Below are 14,699 nucleotides of genomic sequence, written 5' to 3'. Positions count from 1 at the left end.
ACTACTGATTATTTCCTGAATGCACCAAGACCCTGTGAAGGATACCAGAGTTGCCCGAGGACACAGGATTTCTATTCTAGCAGCTCCCTAGGGTCATGCTGTTGCCTTGGGACTCAGACTTTCCCTGGGTTGTAAGTGGAAGGCTTTGGGCAACATTTTAGAAGGAGAGTCTGTGAGGAAGGAGGCCAAGGGAGTGGAGGGAGATGAAAACGAAACTGACTAGCCCTGGGGAAGGAGTGAGGAAAAGGGCTTGGTGCAAGGCAAGCCTAGTCTTGGTGTCTGCTCAGCCTAAAGAGGCGGTGTTAGATATGTTCCTCTCTAGTGAACCTGTAAGGGGATCCGAAACGTGGGGAACCAGGGAAGTGGGACCCGAGCCAGCTCAGTAGATACACAGGGCTGAAGGCGGAGTCCTAAGACCGAGGGAGGGGTGGCAGTGACTAGCTGGGGCCCTCCCAGCGATTCCTGGAAGCTGCAGCCTGGGCGGTGGCCCCAGCTCAGCTGACTTCTCCGAAGTTCCCCTCCCTCTCAGGGCCTCTCAGGGCTGTTGCTGGGCAGGTTTGGAGTTTGGCCTGAGTCTGAGAACCAATTATAGGTGGGGAATGCAGCCACAGCCCCTCTTAGGGCACCCCCAGCTTCCGCACCTCCTTGCTCTTTGTGGTTGCCCCTGAGCTCCCTCCTAGCCACCAGCCTCTGACTTCTCAGGATACGGGCTTTTTGTTTGGGGGGCTGTCCCCTTTCCCCTTTGATTTTAAAGCTAGGATTCAGTGCAGCCCCTCAGCATTCTTTCCTCTGGTCACTGAAGTCGGCATGGGCTCAGTGTGGAAGCTTTCAGGAAGGGGAATTTGACCCGGAACAACCCCTTTTCCTAGTCCCTTCGAGGGGAGTAGCGTGGGCAGACACCTCTCCTTTGACCTCTGAAAACCTCTAGAGGGACTTGGGAGAGAGGAAGCTGCAAGCCAAGGCCAGAGAGATGTGGTGGAAGGGCCCCGAGGTTTGGGGCACTGGGGGGAATTTAGGGAAGGACGCAGAGGAACTGAACCCCTGAGAATTGAGGTGGGGGTGGGGTGGTGATAGGAACAATCTTGATATGCACAAGAGATCAAGCGTGCAGAAACCGGCCAGTGTCTCGCTGAGCGCTCCTCATTTCTGAGTGTTTGCTGGGGGAAGGGGATTGTGGTTCTGAATCAGTGTACTTGGGGTGAACCTGTGAGGTCTCAGTTCAGCTGGGTCAGAATTCCTCTCCCCTCCCCCCTCCCAGCTTCCCCAGGGTAACTACCCACCCGATTAAGCTGCAGCCTTCAGACTAAATTTATCTCCTAGATTTCCCCAACCCCCTGGGCCTCCCAGCAAGCAGGTGCTCACAGCTGCAGGGGGTGGGTCTGTGGAGACCCGCACTCCTACCTCAACCAGATTCAACCTTCCGGCTAACTAAGAGTGAGGCAGAGCACAGGGCCACTGGCTGGCCCAGGGCACGAGTGTCCCAGCGTTGAGGCTCCCTCTGTCAGGAGCCCTTGAGAGCAGAAATATGGTTAGAGGGTCTAGACAGTGGGACAGAGTGAGAGGGACAGAGTGAGAACAACATGCAAGGAGAAGCCCACCCTCCAGTCTCTCCAACCAGATCCTCTTTCATTTCTCACTCTCACCTTCTGCCTAATTTTACAAGTAGAGACTTCCTTTTATTTTTATTTTTTAGAGACTTCACTTTAACTTAACAGGCTCCCCCATTAGAGTGAACTGAATCACGGAGCCCTGCCCTCTCCTTGAACCACAGAGAATCAGGCTGGACTACAGATTGTAGTTTGTGTGTCTGTGGTGGAGGTCCCACGTTCGCACCCTCTCCTACCGACACCCCTCAAATCTACCATCTCTGGTGCTGGGAGGCAGCTAGGTGGGAAAGTTAGAACCGAGGTCCTTATTTGTCACAGGCAGGTGATGAAGAGGTGCTAGCTTTAAAGGGTGGGGGCAGGGGAGGGGCATCTTCCACAGGAAGTAGAAAGCCTCAGGAAAGTACCTAAGTCTGAGTCTGTCAAGAGCAATAAACAGTTTGGGTTAACCTCAAACTAGACAGCACAAGTTCTGAATCTGACTTTGGGCCCTTGACCCAGGAGACTGGGGAAACTCCAGAGGGTGTTTTGGGGCTGAGGTCTGAAGGTAGAGAGAATTTGAGGGAGGCATGTGCAACGCTAGTCCGAAACAAGGTACGCATGAGGCTTGGCAGTCAGGTCCTGGGGAAGCAACCAGGCCTGTCAGCTGAGGGGAGGTGCAGAAGGAAGCAGACAAACCGGGGCATTTTCTCAGGCAGCACCAGAGAACTGGTGGAGTGGCCTGGGGAAGAACCTCAGTAGTTAGGAGGGATGGGCTCAACTTAGGGAGATCCCTGGTTGGGGTTAGGATGTGCAATGCTATACTCTGTGCCTTGCCTAATCTCGTCACAGCTCTGCAGGGTCACGTGGCTGGCTCGGTCAGTGGAGCATGTTTGGGGTCGTGGGTTCGAGCCCCACATTGGGCCTAGAGCTTAAGTTAAAGGAAAAAGACACAACTCTACAGAACTTTGCATGAGGAGGAAACGAAACTAGGAAAGATGGTAGGTCTGCTCCTAAAAAGGAGCAGACCGTGTCCCTAGGATCCCTGGGCTAAACGGTACGGTAGCAAAGGCCCTGCCGTTGGTGAGAGGGACAGAACTGATCCGCCCTTGGAACCAGAGTACCCTCCTTTCTTTCATCTCTCCCTCCCCACCCTGCTACTGATTCCTGGTTGCCTGCCTCTTGCCTCACATCATGTGACTCGTTTTGGCTCTAGTAGAGGAGTGAGCGACCTTTTTCTCTGAAGGACCAGAGAGTAAATATTTTAGGTTTGCAGGCTGAAGAATCTCTGTTGCGACCAACCAGCTCCGCTCTTGTAGCGCGAAAGCAGCCAGAGACAACAGGTAAACAGGCCATGGTTGTGTTCAAATCAAATTTATGACACTGAACTTTTAATTTCATGTAATCTTAACATGTCACAAAGTATTTTTCCAACCATTTAAACATGCAAAAATCACACTTAGCGTGCTGGCCAGAGGCACCAGGGCCGATTTGGCAGGCAGGTCGTTTCCTGGCACCTGGGATTTTTTCCATCTGCCTGAACTTCTGCTCTGCCTGGCCATGGCGAATCCTGTTTGTGTCACCTCTGGCCTTCACAATATAGCTGTAGAAACTTTTCAAGGTCCTATCTACTGATGTCTGCTTCCTAGTGGGTTCTAGGGAATTCAGTGACGTGGAAATGGCTACCAGAGTAAACCCTTAAGGGACATTTCCTAAAATTCCTTATGTTTTGTGTGATGCTTTGGGGTAAAGCAATTATATATATTCTCTTTAAATCATCACAATAATAAAATAGTTAAATCCAGTTTGCAGGGGAGAAAACAAAGGCCTGAGACCTAGAGTACTCTTTTCACTCTTTAAATTCTACCTAATTCCTTTGTTCTGTTACCCAATTTCACTACCATTAGGTACCCCTTATCAAAATACTCCGTAATCTGGGCCACAGTGATCCAGAACTTGGATGGCTGTTAAGTGTTTTTGTTGTTTTCAAATGCCTTTCAAGACTTGCCAGCATTTTAGGAAAATCCTGTCTAAATTTTATTTTTCAACCCAAAGCGTCAGGGAATTAAAAATACTCTCAAATGTATTCCGCATTTTAGGTCCAAGGAAATAATTAAGTATACACGGTTTTTGTTTAAGGTACACTGTTATGAAACCTACACTGAGGTACTACTACTCGAGTCACAGGTTCTTCCCTAAGACAAATGTTATCACTCAAAGTTCTGTACTTAAAAGCAATGCAGCTGCATTTCTTTTTAAAATAACCTGTATCTGGGGCACCTGGCTGGCTCAGTCAGTAGAGCATGTGACTCTTGATCTTGGGGTTATAAGTTTGAGCCCCACATTGGGTGTAGAGACTACTTAAAAATAAAATCTTTTAATAAAATGAAATAAAATAACCTATATCTGGGATTGCTTACCAAATCCTTATTCTGTATTTGATGAGTTTTTCTTTCATTCAGAAGCACTGATACATCCTTCATAGCTCATCATGGGGAAGATACAGAGACCTCTCCTGTTTTAGGCCTGACCCCAACTACCAAACTCTTGAGGTGGGGGAAAGGGTGAGGGAAGCAGGGGCAAGAAACCTTCCTCCCCCTTATTACAAGCTCCTCCAAAGCTGTTGTTCCTTAAAGCTGAAAACAAGCCACCTCATTTCAAAACACACACACACACACACACACACACACACACACAAAACCTCATTTCATTTCGACACGAAAGTTATTTCCCTCTTTCTGTTTCTCTACTTTGCCTGATGAGGGATTTCTGAGAAATGAAATGTCACCTCCCACAACCTCAGTCTGCAGTTTTGTTTTTCGAAATGAAGGGAGGGTTAGAGGAAAGGAGTATCCTGCCATAAGCATACAGTATTAATTCAAAACTTTACCACATAAGAGAAATGCCCTTCCCCAAACCCTTCAGCCTGGGTGGGCCCACCTTGCCTTAGATCTGGACTTTCAGGGTCTAAGGAAATAAACAAGCTATCCTCTCAGGAAATTTCAGTAACAAAGCAGTGAAACTGAACAGCTGCTCTTTACAGCCCCCAGCTGTCCTGCTCCCCACCATCCCCACCAAGGCTAGGAGAGGGGAAGGAGTTGTTCCACGCAACCTCAGAAGTGGAGGTGTGAGCTGAGGATGGGGATGCAGAGAGATCTGGGCATAGAGAGTCAGGAATAAAATGCACACGAAGGTAAGGTTTCCCAGATAAAACCCCCACACCTCCCCACGAACTCTGAACACCAGAGAGATTCGCCAAGTACGGGAGACTGAAATGGGCAGCAAAATTTTCAAAACCAGCTCCTCTTACTAAAGAAGAAAGTAACTTTTTTTTTAGGGGCACAGAACTGAAGGTGTTTCTTAATCAAAATAAAGGGGAAAAGTCATCAAATTCAGGATGAAACCCAACAGTTAAACATTCTTTTCCTTGTCTGCTTCCTTGGCTGGCTTTCCCAGCACACCTTGTCCCAGGCTAACTTGAATAAACACACACATGTGACCACATAAGGGCGGGAAGAAAACCAAGTGGGGGTGGTGAAATTCTGAATGGAATGCAGCCCCAGCTAGTTAGGGAGCCCGGGCTGAGACCTCTGGCACTGGCAGTGGATTTATACAGAGAAGCCAAAACAATGAGCTCATGGGCAAGAATGCAGCCCGTGGGGAAGTCTGGGCAGTCAGAGCAAACTGGTTTTTTAACCAGGATGGGAATAGCTGTAATCAAGTCTCCCACGGGAATAGGATTAGGGAGCGTGGAGCCACCATTCAGTATCTTGGGGGTCTAGTTTTAATAACTTTTGAGGGCTGTCCTTTATTCTAAAAGTCTGTTCTGCAGAGAGCACAGCAGTCTCGGGTCTGTATTCGAGAAGTTGATTCCTTTCCCTGATTATGTGAGACCTGAGTGAGCTACCAATCTAGGTGAGGCTCTTAAAAAGACCACCTTATTCAAAGCAACTGCATCCAAAGCAGGTCTGCCACAGCCAGCTCCTACAGCATGATCCAGCGATAGCTATGACCCCAGAGATTGTATGCAGGGCTGCCACTTGAACAATGAATCAATGGCGTCTGTCTTCTTTACTTCCCAAATAAACATGATCCACCCAGCTGTGTGTCATTTACACCAAATTCAGACTTTCAAGACCAAAGACATATCGTTCTGTTTTTTTTTCCTCCACCAGTGTTTTCCACTATTTTTATAAAAGGCCCCAAATGGAAGAAACTGAAGAGATACTACATTCAGTGCCTATATATGGTGAAGGGGAAGGAAGGCAGGGAGGGAAGAAACGAGAAGAAAAAAAATTATCTACATCTCCCCACCCTCCCCCTACACTCCTGGAGGTTCTTTCCCAACTCCATCCTTCTGTGCGTGTTTGTTTCCTACTCATTAAGGTTCAACCTAAAATGTTTGCTGCTGCTGTTGTTGTTGTTAAGCTGCACAGGGGGGAGGAGCAGAGGGAGGGGGAGAAAAAAACTCGAGCAGAGCCAAACATGGGGCTCGATCCCAGGACCCTGAGATCATGACCTGAGCCCAAACCAAGTATCAGACACTTAACCGACTGAGCCACCCAGGTGCCCCTAAAATGTTTCTTTTGAAGCCTTGACTGTACCTGCTTCCAGACGTGGTCACCCTGCTTTGTCCCACTCATCTTAGAATATCTTTATCATAGCACTTTATGCAATGTATTCTAATTACTTTTGTCCATGGTTCTCACTCCTACTAGACTGTAAGCTTTGACATCCTGCCACAATTGCTTTCTCATTATATGGTTTTGTGATAAATTCAACTCTTCAGCATGTAGCCCCCGAGAAAGAGGGCATTTTCTGATATAATTACACTATAATTAATACACTCAAGAAATTTAACAGATACAGTACCATTTAACATATTGTCCGTATTAAAGTTTCCTCAATTGTACATATGTCCCTTACAGCTTTTTTCATCTAGGATCTAAGCAAAGATCATTCTACAATTAGTTGTCATGTTCCTTTCCACGGTTCCTTTTTTTTTTTTTTTGAAAGTAATCTCCTTGCCCAATGTGCGGCTTGAACTCACAACCCTGAGATTAAGAGTTGCATGCGCCACTGACTGAGCCAATCAGGCCCCCAATTCCCTAGTCTTTTTTGACCAAGTTTCTTGAGGGGACGAATTATTCTCTTGAGAATTCCAGTGTCCAACAGTGCCTGGTAAAGAGCAAGCAGTCTACTGCCATGTAATGAATAAATGAAGAGACTCAACAAACATCTGGCTGCCTAGAGCTCATTCAACGTCTCAGTTCAGTGCAGAGTTGAAATGTTCTTAATAAAGGAAGGTAATCCTTGAACGGGAAAGGAGAGCAGGCAAACAGTAATACATGAACCAAAGGCAGAAACAAGCCATGGAAATGGGATACTTGGAAGGGGTAAGATCTGGAGTGGTAATCTTGGCCCTAACAGATTTCCCCAGTCAAGAACTATTATTCTATGCAGATAAAGAAAGGAACTGCAAAGGGAAACCAGGTACAGTGTGGGAACAAAAGTCTGCCACATAGATTCCTTTTTTACCTCACAAGAATCATTAGTAAAGAACACTGAATTCTCAGGGCACTTGGCTGGCTTGGCTGGTAGAACATGTGACTCTTGATCTTGGGCTTTAAGGTTTGAGCCTCATGTAGGGTGTTGAGATTACTTAAAATCTTTTTAAAAAATGTATTTAAGTAATCTCTACACGCAACATAGGGCTTGAACTCATGACCCTGAGATCAAGAATTACATGCTCTATCAACGGAACCAGGTAGGCACCCCAAAAATAAAGTCTTAAAAAACAAACCCCACTGAATCCTCAAAGGTCTGTTCCATCTGCCTGGAGGCAGATTCCCAACCCCCATCTTCCCACATGCTTCACATAACTAAGATAACGCCGTAACAACTCTGGAACTAGAGCTGGTCCAGTTAAATTTTCCAGTCTTGAAAGTGAGAAGCCTTTGAACAGTGTGGGAGGGTTCAAGAAGACAAAGTTCTGTAATCATTGAACAAGTGGGGCCAAAAAGAACTAGGGGTAGATTAAGGCAGTCAGCAGATCATTTTGAACTCCAGGAATTAACGGCCCAAGCTCTGAGCATCTGGCTGGAGCCATGCTACATACCAGTTGTGCAAGTTATTTCACTTTAATTTTTGAAAAATACACCAGCTGTCACAACTGCTTTAACATTTTCTGAAAGGAAACAGTATGAAGCAAGAGCTTTAAAGTCGCAAAACAGGAACTGAAAGACAAAGTCTGGTTGTGTCAAATGAAGGGAAGTGTTGATTACTTTGACTCCCTCAGTGACTCATGTTACCTAGTTACCATTTGAGCCAAGTTTTTAAGGTGTTAAACTAAGGAACATGACCACAGAAATGGTTTCACCTCACAACCTACCAATGGTAGCAACTACGCTGCAGAGAACTCAACCAGGTCCAAAATTTGGACCCTTGGGTCCTATGCTACCCTCCCTCCAACCCTCTGCTTAGGAAGGAGTGCACCAGTAGTATGTAACAGCTTTGTAATGATAAAAAGCTGCCATCTCCTAGTAGTTAGGCTCCAGAAAAAAGAGCGGCTTCCAAGCAGAAATGCACTTTTAAATGCACAAAAGCACAGAATCCTGTTTGTACAATTAGCATTTGGTGCTCAGGGCTGGAAACCAATATGCAAACTTTGTATTTGCACATTTCCATGGTGATGCAGCTCCCTTTCAAGGCAGCTGAAAATAAAGACAGAATAGGGTTTCTGAAATTAATGTGCTTATTCTCACCTTTGTTTTAGGGAGAAGGGGGAAAAGTACCAAGAACCTCATCAAAACCCTTTAACTAAGGGTATTCTTCTAGCTCCTTCATCTGAGGAGGAGGTGGGGAGACAGAATAAGTGCAGTAATGAACCAGCACATAGTAACTAAAAGAAAAGTCAGGACAGGGATTTTGATTGTTAAAATATACAGGAACTACTCCAAAGTACAGCAGTAATGCATTTCAAAACCCAACACCTCTAATTTGAATGAAAGAATAGGGTTATTCGAAAGGGAACCATCCTTTGCTCTAAAGCAAATCAACTTTATGGGGCTTTTGCTTGTTAATTCACCTATATTTGCTCAGCTGACTTCCCTAAAAGGCTTGTCTAAGTGGGGGAAGGAAGACAGTCATCGATTAGAAAACACCCGTACCACACCTTGCATTTGAATAAAAGATTTATTATTTTCTTCTCAGGAAAAACAGGAAGTTAGGGAAACACACTACATTTTACAGCCCACATTAATTTGTAGTTGGTCCTAACCCTTCCTGGCACAGCTGTCAACAGATTAGCTGTTTAACCAGAACCAAGGTGTTCACCCCCAACAGAATGCACATGGACACTAGAGGATTGCATGTTTTTCCCTGAGAGAAGCATAAGACAAGTTGCTGAGAGCCAGCTTTCCAAGCAGCCCCTCCCTCTCCATTTGAGGATTTGCTTGAACTATGCAGCTAGTCAGCACTTAGAACGTGTGCCTCCTCTCCCTAGAAAACCACCCACCCTTCCCTAAAGCACATGGGCTCCCTAAGCCCCGACAGCCCGACACAAACTTTCAACTAAGACCCTCCTCTACATTTCAGCAGTCACACCTAGTACATTGGGAAGTGGGTTCCCTAAACTCCTCCAATTTACATCTATGCGCTTATTTCCACAACTGGATATGGGGAGACAAGCCTTTTAGTCACCTTTACCAGCTTTTAGTCACCTTTACCAGATCTCAAGATTAATTAAAAACTACATAAAGTGCTTTTAGGTCCTTAGAGATAGACATGACATAAATAAGTGGTTCATGATCAAGAACGATAAATACATAGGTAAAAATAGCTCCAGCTAGATGACCTTATGGCTTGACGATGGGCAGGCAGGGCAATCCTTCCCTATTACATTCTTAGTCATTTTATTTATGTCTACTTGAGTCCACAAACTAAAGGTCATGTTCTGTGGATGAAGCTTTCAAATGACCCTAGGTCTACTACAGAAGCTTTCTTCCGTTTACCAGTAGCTTTTACATTAACTCTTTGAGGTTTAACAGAGCCCATCCCTTTCTATAATTTTAAATGAGGATTTCTGAATGCAAAGGAACTTAGAGAAAGTCACCTAATTTGTTGTCCCTTCCTCTGAAAATTCCTAAAGGGACTTTAAAAACTTTCCCCCAAAGATAGGGTAAAGCAACAACTGAAAAAGGTACCAATTCAAGGAAAAGGGACAGCTCAAAGTCCAAGGAAAAGGGACTGTTATGGTCATGACACCCACTGTACTACCACCTCCCAAGAATAAAATTCATTAAGGATGAAGGTCTCTGGACTCTGGGGTGGAGGGTGGGGGGTGAGGTGTTACATAGGGTTCATAGTGCCAAAAACTAGAGGGCTAGTTAAGAGTTCAGGGATGGCAGGGTAAAGATGTAAGGATTGAAATAACTATCTGTACAGGGAGAACAAGCAGCAAGTATTTCAAGGAAGGACAGAAAATAAACAGTTAAGTTCGATAAAACGTCAAGTCTGAAATCCAAAGAGATGCCAATGCAAAAATCTGAAACAAAGTTTGGGAATCATTAATAGAAATGAAACAATAAGTATTTGTTTTATTGATATACTAGGCTTAGACCTGTGTTTAACAAGCAAGCCTAATAATAGCACCATGGTTAGACTTATAAGCCTGCTTTTCCAAGCCATCATTTTACAATTTATTAAGCACACAAGGGATCAAATATCTCTCATCCACTGATGTGATCTTTTTATATACATACTGTTAGTAAGTCCCATTTGGAACAGCTGAAAATCTTTTAGCAAAAGTTTTGAAGATGAGCTCATAAACTCCATTTAAATTTCACCAGTTAAATTAGGTCAAATGGAAGGAACTCAAACGAGTAGCCGTCCAATCAGAGCCCATTATTTTGCAAGTTACCAGCCCACACGCCTTCCCTGCCCAAAACTTAAAAACTCCACCTTGACTCAATTATTGAAAGCCCACACGTAAGGAGGTGAAAGGATGAATTTCCATTCCTCAATTTCTCAATCCCAGGTTTAAAAAAACAAAAACAAAAACTAAGGAATACTTACCAACCAGATAGGAAAATTAAAGTCTGCATAGTTATGAATCAGAATTGTTCCATTAAAACCAAGTTGTGTACAATTACACGAATTGGTTCTGTATACACTCTACAACTGACCAGCACAACGTTTAGAATAGAAAAGCTGTAAGAAATAGATTCCTAACTACAGAAGCTGTAAATTTCAAATGGGTATGAAAAAACTAATGTATTGTGAGACTCTTCATCCCTTTACATTTCAAAGAAATAGACTTTCTGTAAAAATATATACAATTTTTACAGACAAATACATTTACAAGTTGTTTCTGCCTTAAAAACTGAGGATATTCCCATATTTGCAACTGTAATTACTGAGCCTTAAGTCAAGTATTCTTGGCCATTACTAGGCTAATGAACCACTCAAACCAAGCCAAAGCAGAACAGGTATAAAAGTCCTGAGCACTTGGACTTTCTATTCAAGAAGTATACCTGGGAAAGCTAATGACAGACAAAAAGCTTCCCTTCCAACTCTGTTGTACAGTACTAAGGCTTCTAGTCATAGTTCTATTATCTGTAGCTTAAATCCATTTTATACAGATCAATGCCATTGTTAGTGCTTCTCTTTTAACACTATACGAAGTTAATGAATTCTGTGGACAAATTTAATGGACTCTATGACTAGCCTGGCTACTGGCCACTCTCCTGTTCTAGACAAGGAAATTCAGTCTCTTCAACCCTACCATCTTCGCTAAATCTAAAAGTCCTCCTCCATGGCCTCCCAAAGTTGGCCTGTTGCTGAAACTGAACTTTCTTTAGACAGTGACTCTTCAAGGGGGACTACTTTTCCCATGTATTTATTCCTGTTAGCCATAATCCTCTTGCCTTGCTTTTCTACGTTGCTAGGGTAGAACTCTCGGAGGTTACAGCCTGGACAGCTCGAAGTCCAACTTCATAAATACATTTGATTTCACAGCAGTTGTATGTTGTTTTGGTGCCTGGGGTTGGTTAAAAGTCAATTATTGCACTTAAAAGGCTATCTTATTAGATATGCCAAACCAGCTCCTACTCCAGCAACACCTGCAAAAGCCAGCAGCACATTTCTGATGCCACCTTCTAGGTCCTCTACATGGAAGAACTCCACAAACCCATCCTAGAAAACAAAAAAAGAAAAGCACATTTTCAAGTATGGGTTTCCAATGGCTTAAAAACACTATTCATAAAGAAAAGATGAATTAAAAAATCTAAAGTTCCGCCCCCTCAAAACATAATGAACCAATTACTATTTACCCACGTTACAAAAGACACATTCAATTAAAGGGGGGGGGTTGCGGCGCAGCTCTCAGAAATGTAGTTACTATCATCCTCAAGTGATTCTTATTTTTTCATAAGTTGAATCCACCGAAAAGTATCCAGCTAAATTACAATACCAAAAGCAAAAGACTCAACAACCAGTAAAACAGCCTACAGAAAACCGGATTTTTGATGCAACAATTCAAAACAGTCATACCACACTATCTCTGTGAACCCACTACTTAAATCAACGTTAGGCAAACAGAGATCCTACGTTGGAGCCTGAAACCTGAGTTGTGCTTCATAAAAAGCTTTAGATAGCCCCAGACTTTCTCTGTAAAATCCTTCATTCCATTTCCACTCCAAGACCCCTCTTCAACCTTAAAGCAAACTTACCCAGCCTCTTTGTTTGACTAGCCAGTCTCGTTTTGTCCTTACGAGAACATCTGTGATGCTTTCTGCTAATGGTTCGATGCAGCTTTCTTGGTTTATACTCTTCAAGTGTTTGGCCACAAAGGCACCAAAAGAAATAAGAGTCACAATCCTGCCCCAGTTTGTTACTCCGTCACTGAAAACATGGACCATCACTCGAGACAAAGATTTGACATCGTCTTCGTTTTTGATGTCCAGTTTCCGAAGCATGCCTGAGAGGAAGAAAAGCATGCAGGTTCTCACGGCCTCCTTTGTCTAAACCAGGGCATGATTCGTCTGCCCACCCACGGCGGGGGAAATCGCTATTCGGGGTCTATAGAACTCAGGCCGACCCCAGCAGAAAATTGACATCCCACCCTTTCCGGGCTTTGAACAGAGCTGCCATTTCCAAAAGAATTAAGATGGGCGGAAACAATGACTCACGGCCAGAAAATTCTGGTTTCAGAAATAGATTGCGAGTCGTTTCAACACTGACTTGTTTTCGGTTTCCACCCACCTTTGGTGGGTGAGTCCAGGGACAGGTGAAACAAGGCAGCGCAGCCTCCGCGACCCACCCCCTTACCTTGGAAGGCCGTCTCGTGGTTGCGCTGTACCCCGTCCCCGACCCGTCGGAGGGTCTCTAACGCCTTCCGGCTGGCCGCCCCAGACCCGCCCAGCGGTTTCGCGTCCTTGGCGCCTGTTGCCTGCTCCCGAAGGTACCGAGAGATAATCTCCAGCGACTGCCGGTACAACTCGTCTTCCTCCTCCTCTGCTGGGGGTGGCGTCGAGGGCAGTGAGCCGTCCGTACAAGGGCCACCGCTGGCCTCCCCGACCAACTCCAGCAAAGGCAGGACAGCCGGCCGCTTCCCCAAAGGTTCCGGCTCGTACCCGTCCAGCTCCTCTTCGGGCGACATGATGGCGTCGGCGGCTGGGCCTTCCATCTCTTCAGGCGGCGACGCGCGGCGGGTGGGCTCGAGGAACAGTAGCCTCGGGGGGGTCGCCGTGACGTCGGGACCCTCGGCGCCAATGGGCGAGGGCCGCGCGACCCTCCGGGCGTCCGGCGCGAGAGTGGCCGGGGGACTAGCGCCGGCGCTTCCGCCAATCACCGCACCGGCTTCCCCTCCCCCTACCTCCCGCCGGGCCGTGGCCTCCTTCCCCGAAGCCAAAAGCCGCCCTCCCGATGAGGCGGCGCCGCCGCTGCCGGCCCCCAACCCGGCCCCCCCACAGTAGAGGTTGAGTCCGATTACTGCGTTTCTCTTCAGGCCAAACATCGCAAGCTGCCGAGGCCGCCGCCGCCGCCGCCGCCTCCTGGGTGAGAAAAATGGGGGACGGCCCTGACTCCTCAGTGGAAGGAAGCGGAAGTAGGACTGTGAGAGGAGCTTCTATATCATGGTTTTAGGGCCAGTCCTACGGTGGCGTCAGCAAGTTAAAAAAAAAAAAAATGTAGTTCCATAAAAGGGGAAAGGGGCGGGAGCTTCCGGAGAGTTGCGCACGGCACCTCACCGGCCGGTAGAGGTAGGGGCGGAGCTTAAGGACTGGGCGGGGTCTTCCGGCGCTCGAGGGGAGCGCGGCTCGTTACGTAAGGGCTGCTGGGGCGCTTTGCTTGGTGGGCTTCAGTTCTTCCCAGACTCCCAACTGGGCTTGCTAAATAATGGTTTTCTCGCTGCTTCCCAGAGTCCTGGTTTGTGAGCCTCCGCTGTTGTTTCTGTGGCACAGGTTTTTTTTCCGGTACCAAAGTCTTAACACATTGAATCACTCAGAGATGGAGGAAAGGGAATGGGGCAGTTCTGGCATGGCTGGGGAACATCAGTCTAGATAATACGGGTACTTAAGACGGTACTGTTGGGAACACGCAGTGATTTTGCACAACTTTTGCTCTCAGTTCAACAATGTTTGGAAATGGGGACGCTCCAAGAACTGCCCCATGGATCATTTATACGTAAGTCGACTAAACGAAATTGTTCTGCCCCTGGTTAAGTTTTATTCCTGCCTCCCTACTTGCTTTCTCTCATCCCCTATCTCTACAGTCTCTGGTTATTTACATGTAAGCTTTACCCTATTAGCATCTCTTCTGAGACTCATGACACTTTTTTTTTTTTTTAATTGAGTGTGAGGCACTTTTGATTCTAGGGGTAAAACCTCTTAAGGAAAGGGATCCTGCTATATGCCATATATGTAAGTTAACATTAATGGAAGCAACCCCTTTTTTGGTTAAAAATATCTGTAGAAATAATAATAGCTAAAATTCAAGAGCCAGGTGTTTAAGGGACATAAGCTGGAAAGGTGAGCAAGGTTCCTGTTCCCCAAAATATCACAGATTAATAAGGAGATAGGGCACCCATATTATGTATTTGGGCAAGACCTAGAACCA

At 45.8% G+C, this 14,699-nt stretch overlaps 1 protein-coding gene across 1 annotated transcript; it reads right to left on the bottom strand.

The window, feature by feature from the left end:
- Nucleotides 1-8,758: 8,758 nt before the first annotated feature.
- Nucleotides 8,759-13,702, bottom strand: MCL1 (MCL1 apoptosis regulator, BCL2 family member). Its single transcript, XM_008695777.2, has 3 exons — nucleotides 12,912-13,702; nucleotides 12,314-12,561; nucleotides 8,759-11,777 (listed from the first exon to the last, which is right to left on the bottom strand). Exons 1-3 carry the CDS (start codon nucleotides 13,597-13,599, stop codon nucleotides 11,661-11,663), a joined length of 1,053 nt encoding a protein of 350 aa, XP_008693999.2. The 5' UTR covers nucleotides 13,600-13,702; the 3' UTR covers nucleotides 8,759-11,660.
- Between the last annotated feature and the right edge of the window lie 997 nt (nucleotides 13,703-14,699).

Source organism: Ursus maritimus, unplaced genomic scaffold, assembly GCF_017311325.1.
Source record: "Ursus maritimus isolate PB19 unplaced genomic scaffold, ASM1731132v1 scaffold_12, whole genome shotgun sequence".
Lineage (NCBI taxonomy): Eukaryota > Metazoa > Chordata > Mammalia > Carnivora > Ursidae > Ursus > Ursus maritimus.
This window is presented reverse-complemented; position numbering and strand designations above follow the sequence as displayed.

Bases quoted from the DNA above. Each gene is read 5' to 3' on its own strand.
- MCL1 (XM_008695777.2), bottom strand. From the start codon at position 13,599: ATGTTTGGCCTGAAGAGAAACGCAGTAATCGGACTCAACCTCTACTGT. The intron at 12,562-12,911 runs GTAAGGGGGTGG...TCTTCCTCTCAG, and splicing joins CCACGAGACGGCCTTCCAAG to GCATGCTTCGGAAACTGGAC. The intron at 11,778-12,313 runs GTAAGTTTGCTT...TTTGTTTTCTAG, and splicing joins TAGTCAAACAAAGAGGCTGG to GATGGGTTTGTGGAGTTCTT.